The 7,696-nt window shown below is 30.8% G+C and overlaps 1 protein-coding gene across 1 annotated transcript in view; it reads left to right on the top strand.

The window, feature by feature from the left end:
* LOC106457763 (mitochondrial-processing peptidase subunit beta-like) overlaps positions 1 to 7,696 on the top strand; it is a 52,922-nt gene that overhangs the window by 35,433 nt on the left and 9,793 nt on the right. The window contains exons 8-9 of the mRNA XM_013917208.2: positions 395 to 433; positions 1,106 to 1,200. Of these exons, the coding sequence (XP_013772662.1) occupies positions 395 to 433; positions 1,106 to 1,200 (134 nt within the window). The remainder of the gene's footprint in view (positions 1 to 394; positions 434 to 1,105; positions 1,201 to 7,696) is intronic.

Here is a 7,696-nt window from a genome sequence, read left to right as displayed (position 1 = left end):
CCCGTGTTGGAAGAGCTAATTATATTTTCAGTTTGTTACAGGCTTCATACAATGTGCACATATGATCCAACAGTTCAGGATAAAAGAAGGAACTTAATTATACATTGTTATACCTGACTTGAAAATATCTTTAAAGCTAGAAATAGGAAGATTAGTCTTGTATGAGAATATTTGACTAGTCAAATGAAATCGATTAATGAGACCAACAATTAATTGATTAGCAAATTCCAATATCTGCCCATCTTTACTTAGAAAGTATAAATTGTTAAGCAAAATAGCATTTTAACTAGATCCTGTTACATTTCTAGCTATAAATAAGAAACGTTATTTCAAAAAGTGTTTAAAAACAGGTATGTTTTTGTTTTTTTTCATAAGAAATTTTTTTTCAATCTAGCTCATTGGAAGTTGGGATAGATCACATGGAGGAGGCTCAGTAAGTTTTAGTTAAACATTTTTCAATTCTAGTTAATAAATTTTATTTTTATAGCCAATGCATATTTCATTGCAGCTGAATTTGGAAACATCACAATGAATACAAAATTAACACATTCTGTTTTTAAACATTTTCCATACTTGTCACATCGTTTGAAAAGACTTTTGCAATATTCTGTTTATAAAATTATAGTATTTTACAGTAAAACTTCATGATTTAGTAATCCTTAAATATTTTCAAGGTTTTTCATTGAGTGTTTCTTTTGTATCATTTTGTCAAAATATAAAATCTTAATTTCTTGCAAACTCCATCTTAATGTTGTGTATATTCAGTTTTAAGAACTCCAAATGTGTACTTGTGAAATAACAGTATTTGTTTTTAAGTTTTGTTATTGTTGTAACCAAATAAGAAGAATTTACCCATTTATGATATTTCTTTATTAAATGAGCAAGATTTAAATTGAAAGTTAATAAATATTTTATGTTACCGAAACTATATTGGAATAAGTTAACTAACAATGTTAATAAGTTAATATAAGACAAGGACAGTAAAACTATATAATTATGAGTATGTGGTTAATTGTTCTTTATTGGTCTGTGTAAATGTCCTATACCAACATTTCTTCCACTTTTAGGTTGTTTTTAATATGATGCTTTCTTTTTTTATTTGTAGAATGTGGCAAGTAAACTTGGGCAAGCTGCAACATTGGGTAACCTATGCCACAGCTTTCAGTCTTTCAACACCTGCTACAAAGATACTGGACTTTGGTAAGACTGAGTAGGAGTCACTTGCTTTGTTATAAACTTGTGAGAGTTAACAAAGAATTTCACAAATATTTCCTTCCCTTAACCAGTGCTTTGTCTAGTTTGTTATATTTTAAAAACACAAAAAACATTGTTTTTATTTTTAAATTGATTCTATTAGAAATTGTTAATTGTAGTGTGGAGCAGTGTATACATTTCAGTTGTCAAGTGCATCCCTGCTTACCAAATTAAAAGATTGGAACTTATTTTTAAAAAAATATTTCACTGAGAAATATTGTAGATTTGACATTTCAGCATAATAAGACATTTACTTAGTGTATTGCACAAGAAAAATGAAAAAAAATGATCAAACTTTAATTTCTATGAATCTCTGAGGAGTCTCACCTGTCAACAGTGCATCTGTTGATTTGTTTGCTCATCACAAATTATAAATTTATATTTGCTAAGATGTCAGTCCATAAAAAATATAATGATCCATGTTTTTTTAAGTCATATTCCTTGTCTGACAAGGTTTTTTTATTACTAATGTTGCTATTCTTTTATGATGTCACAGCATGTGATCTGAAAAAGTACTAATGAAGCTCAGCTTTGAAAAGCACTAGAGCCAAAAGCTAAACTTTCTTATAGAAAGTATTCTAATGTATTCTTGAGTGCATTATATTAAAATGTCTGGAGTCTTGCCATATAGTTCAATCCCATGTCACCACATCCATTGGTGCTCTATCTGGCAACTATGTATCTTAAAAATAGTCCAGTAACAGAGTTTCCATTATAATGTCTAAAGCATTATCACTCCTCCCTTCAAGCTTTAAATAATCTACCTAGTATACGAGAATGATGGTTTTCCAATACTCTTTAACAGTCCAATCCTATAGAAATCCCTAGACACTGCATCTAGCAACTTGACCAGTATGTCTTTGTATGGAGCAGCATGAATACCCATTTCATTCTCCAGATGCATTTCAATAGTTCATTACACACACACCTGGAAAACTCCCTGAATTTTAGATGAGTCCTGAAATTTCATAAATTTAGGTTTTTAACCTGGAAAAGTCCTGGATTAAAGAAAAAAAGATTCTTGCTGAAACAGTTCTTGAATTTTTCCTAGAAATAAGAATGGTCTACTTTTCAACTTTATTCCAGTGGTTTTTTACTTTTTTGCAATAAAAAATGTATTATTAACACATTTTTATAGCCAGGATGAATTTACTATGGTATGCAGTTGCTATATTCACCATTCTGGTATCCTAAAAAAGCACTTGCTGTGGTGTGAGCAGATTCTCTCTAACTTGACATATGAGGATCAAGTGAAGATTGAAGAGGTGCAACTGGTGGGGGGTTGAGGGGCACACTAATACCTCATTGCTGGCCCAGAGCAGCACCTGGTAGAGAATCTTGGGGGGAACAATGAATTTTAGCAATTTTGAGGGAGTAAGAAAAACACTTGGTATTTTTTATTCTGTTTTGAAATATTTGGTGTTAGAGAAAAAAAAATTAAACCAAAAAAGTGATGAATATGGTCATAATTTGGTCTAAACTTTTAGAAAAATTTATCAAGTAAAAAATTGTCAGAAATTTGTTTCAATTTCTCAAAAAGCTGCAGTCTGTCTGATCATAGAAATTGATAAAAAAATTACACTGGTGTACTGTCAAACACTCAAAAATGACAAAGTTTGGCCATTAAAAATGTTCACTAATAGTATGTTTTCACTGTCAAAAATTACAAATGTTTATATGTTTATACTTCATAGTCATGAAATTAAAACTAATAAAAATATTACAACTTCCACAACCATATGACAGCAGATGAACAATGTTTTCAGATTAAAAAAATCTTTCAAATGTCAATCCAAATCTGTCTGGTACTGCATCATTTGTGATATTTGCAATATTTTCTATATGGGTGAGACATAGCAAAGATAGTGAGAGAATTTGAGAAAAGAGAAGATACATGCTGTATTAACAGTAACATCAATCAGCTACTATTCCAATGTTTTTGTGATGACAAGTATGATCTCTCACATTCAAATTACTTGTCTTAAGGTCTGTTCCAGTTGATCATTCCTCATATGAACCCTTTCTCCATCATGATTGAATTTAAAATTTTCTTTCATTTAATGTTTCATTCTGACTAACTGTTGTTTTATTTTTTAAGGTTTCTTACAGTGACCTAAATTTCACACTCACACCCTACCTCCATTTCTTTCTTTCTTTCTTTTTTTAACCAGTAATTTAGTACCAATAAAAAGAAAAAATTATTTCTTTTATTTCAAATCACCCCATACTTTTTTATTCACTCACATGTATTTTATTTTATTTATTGTGTATCATTTATCTATATTTACTCTGTTGTTAGTTTTGCCTACATAAAAAAATACTGGTGCATCCTAAAGATTAGTTTTGTATAATTTTCATTAATGTTTTAAAACAAGACATGAAGTTATTTTTGCAAAAATATCCTTTAAAATCTGAATAAGTCCCAGAGAAAAATCTCTGGGTCTGTATGACCTATGATGGAAATCCATATGCATTGCAACCAGCAATTAGACCAGTATGTTTTCATATGAAAAAGTATGAATACTGTTAATTCTCCAGCTGCTTAAATTATGCAATGATGAAATGAGAGGTATGACTGAAAGATTTATTTTGATTAACCCAATCCTGTTTGTCTCATTTCTGTACATAGCTGATAGTACAAAAAGTCCAAAACAAGGTCTGATAGTAAGCATAGTACACCTTGACCTTTTAATCCATTCCCCTTATCCCTAACTTACCCGTGGTGCAGTATCCAGCAGTGATCATGATTTCCTTCAAATATTTTTGCAACATGTTGTCACACTTTTGAATTTTTATTTATTTTCTTCTACTGATGAGGAGAAAATAGCATGAGATTTTTTACAGTTATCAAGGTGCATTTCAGTGAATGTCAACATGTATTGCCGTTTACCGGCTAGGTATTATTCACACAGTTTTCTACAGTAGATTTTCCTTTCCTGAACATGTTGTGCAAGCAACTTGTGTACACATAACTTGTGGCACTTTTCTGGAGAGAGATCCTACTTGATTATGTTTTGCTACCTTGGGCATATGGATGGCTTTTATCAATGACCTCTTTAGTTATAGATTCTCACATGTTACAAGATGGCACACTTTGCTTACCACGACTTGGGTATGACTTGTTGCATATATGTTTGGATTGTCCTGGTGTCTCAAACTGATCGATTTTCCTTTTCATTTTTTCCATTATGTACGAGGGATATATGTCTCGGAAAATCTAAATTCCTGATCTGAACATATCCTTATGATCTGAGTATATGAATATTTTACATCAGAAATGGTCCTTACGTACACTTTCCAAAAGCAATTAATTTTGGTGGTACTGCACTACCTATGAAATGCCAAGCAGTGTCAAATGGTAGTTCGGATACATGGCATTCTTCTGCAACTTCATACCAGCTCTAGTTGTCATGTGACTTGCTGATTTGTATATTCAAAATTGTTTTAATATAATGTAATCAATCATCTGTATGTAGGTCAGTGGAGAGTAAATAAAGTGGTATTAACAATAACTTATGATTTGTAGACATGTTAGCTACCTGTAGCTCCTAGAGGTGAACAGAGGATCCTAATGCAAAATTTACAACTGACAACAAATCTTGGAATTTTTTATAATTTATTTTCATTATGATTATGTATTTGTGTTAACTTCTATCTGTCTAAAAGCTACAGGAATATTCTTCTATGACATCAAATAAGTTTAGTTAGGTTTAGCAAATATGATTAGCAATGGCAAAGTATTAAGGTGACACAGATCTTTTTTTTAATATTGTACATGAGTCAGGAAAACTGAGAAAACTCAGTTTTATGTTTTGCATTCCTGGCCTGGAGTCGTTAGGGAATTTCATTTTACAGACTAAAAGAGTTGGTGAATTTCATGTGATTAAATGATGTTTTTAGGATGGCAAAGAAATATATTATCATACATGCTAATTCTGGCACATTTAACACATCAATATGCATATATTTATGCACAGACATTGTTTTATGTACTCAGTCTTCTTGTTCTTCATACAACCTTAATCCTATTCTGATATGCAGACAGCTGCATGGGTCTTCTTAGATCTAATATTCATAGTTTGGTTTTTACTCCCGGTGGCCCGGCCACCTCTGATGGTAACCCTCATTAGTTATCTGGGCTTGGTACCAGCATGCTTAATTGGAATAAGCAGGTACACCAGTCTTTTTTGTTTACTGTTTATTGTCATGGAGTATGAAGACAGCTGTAGTAGATTACATAAATATTAGCTAGGCTTCTGCCTAAATGAAGCATAAGGGCTCTGGACAAAGCTTTGTCTCGTTTTCTTAAAACTTGGTCATGGACGATTGTTTTACTACAGACTAAAACTAAAAGTTCTTAACAAAGCACTATTCAGAGATAGGCTGTTTCCATTAAGTAAGTTATTATCACCTTACAAATTTTAGTGCATTAATAAAACAGTCCCCAACTCAGTATTCATTGAAGGGTGTGTAACATTATTGACATATTTCTGTAGGAAAGATTTGAAAGATATCAAAACAAACAGTTTGATTATTTTGGTAAAGCCTGTCAGTCAAAAGATCAAAAAAATCTATACAGTTTAGTGAGTTTTTGTTTCATATCTGTACTTATATTTACTCACTTAATTATGAAAAATAAATATAATAAGTCTATTAAATAATAATTTATCAGTAATTTTTTTTAAATTTGTTATAAAACAAAATACATCACTATGCATTACCAATAGTACACAATGTCAGAATATTTAGTACAGCTTGGGCTGGAGCCCTTGACAGATGTTATCTCCCAGAGAAAGGTAGAATATCACTAGTGACAGTTAAAGAAAACCTTTATAAAACAAAATATGGATGGCAATCTATAATATCAGTAATTTGGAGATAAAAAAATTTTGGGAAAAAAAATTATTCAAATATAGAATGTTTCATTGATAGTAACTAATAATATGTCACATGTAAAGATTTCTGAGAATATGATGCTATTTTATATCCATGAATGATTGTGGAAGCAGTTGTACTTGTGCAAGTGAATAACTCAATATATTGTGTTTACCTAATAATGTATAATTTAATGAATCACATATATGAGTAATATATTAGGAACATTTACTGTTTGTCAAGAAACAATTAAGATGTTAGGAGGAGGGAAGAATAGAGATTGAAGGCAAAAGTGAGGATAAGCAGCTTGATTAATTGTTTTGTTGTAGTTTTGAAACTATGTGCTTTCAGACCATGGTATGCTCTTCAGATTGATAAATTAATTATTAATTGTGTAGTGCTGGTATAGTCGAGCACAGGCAGTTTGTAAGTGTTTTTCATTGTGTCTAAATCCATTGGCTATACCAGAATAAAAATAATTGGACTCGTATCTGTACTTATATTTATTCAGTATTGTCATGGAGTATGAATGCATATCATACATGCTAATTCTGGCGCATTTAACACATCAATATGCATATTTTATGCATAAACATTGTTTTATGTACATCAGTCTTCTTGTTCTTCATACGACCTTAACAATGACAAAGTATTAAGATGACACAAATATTTTTCTTTTTTTTTTAATATTATACCTTATTGTATTCAACATGATTAACATGAGTCAGGAAAACTGAGAAAAGTTAGTTAATTTTATGTTTTGCATTCCTGGCCTGGAAATCATTAGAGAATTTCATTTTATAGACTAAAAGAGTTGGTGAATTTCATGTGATTTAATGATGCTTCTGGGATGGCAAAGAAATAAATTATCATACATGTTAATTCTGGCACATTTAACACATCAATATGTTTATATCATGGTTTCCACAATTTGGATAGAATATAATTCCCTGATATTGCTCAGACCTTTCTCAGACCAAAATATGTTATTCCCTGACTATTTGATCTATTGGAACTGCATGAAGACCATAGTTTAGACATTTTTTTTTATTTTTTGTTTCAAATTATTCTGATAGGGGATATTTTTCCAACTACATTTTCGTTCAATTTCTATGTAATTATAGTTTTTTTCAACAACTAAGTAGTTCTTGTATTTGTTATTTGAGTAATTATAAATTTATTAATACACCAAATAAAAAATGCTTTGGTGTCATCTGATAAGTTTGTTGTCACACGACACCTAGCTTACCAATCTCACTAACGATAAATATCCTTACCTTACATTTTCTCTTATAAGAATATTCCTGCAGTTTTAATGAAACTTTCTAAGTAATATTTTTTTAATATTTACTTTTTTTGCATGTATGAGCATGTATCAATAAACAAGAAAATGAGTATGCCATTATTAGAACAACACAGGCACAACAGGTTATAAAATATCCAAAATTTTGTTGTAAGATACTATTTTGAAAAAATAAAAAAACATTAAAACTTATTCCTTTCATATATGCCCGGCATGGCCAGGTAGTTAGGGCGCTCGACTCGCAGTCTGCGGGTCGCGGGTTCG

The sequence above is a fragment of the Limulus polyphemus genome, unplaced genomic scaffold, assembly GCF_000517525.1.
Source record: "Limulus polyphemus unplaced genomic scaffold, Limulus_polyphemus-2.1.2 Scaffold371, whole genome shotgun sequence".
In the NCBI taxonomy this organism is placed as follows: Eukaryota; Metazoa; Arthropoda; class Merostomata; order Xiphosura; family Limulidae; genus Limulus; species Limulus polyphemus.
Note: the sequence above shows the minus strand (reverse complement) of the source record. Positions and strands in the feature narration are given on the sequence as shown.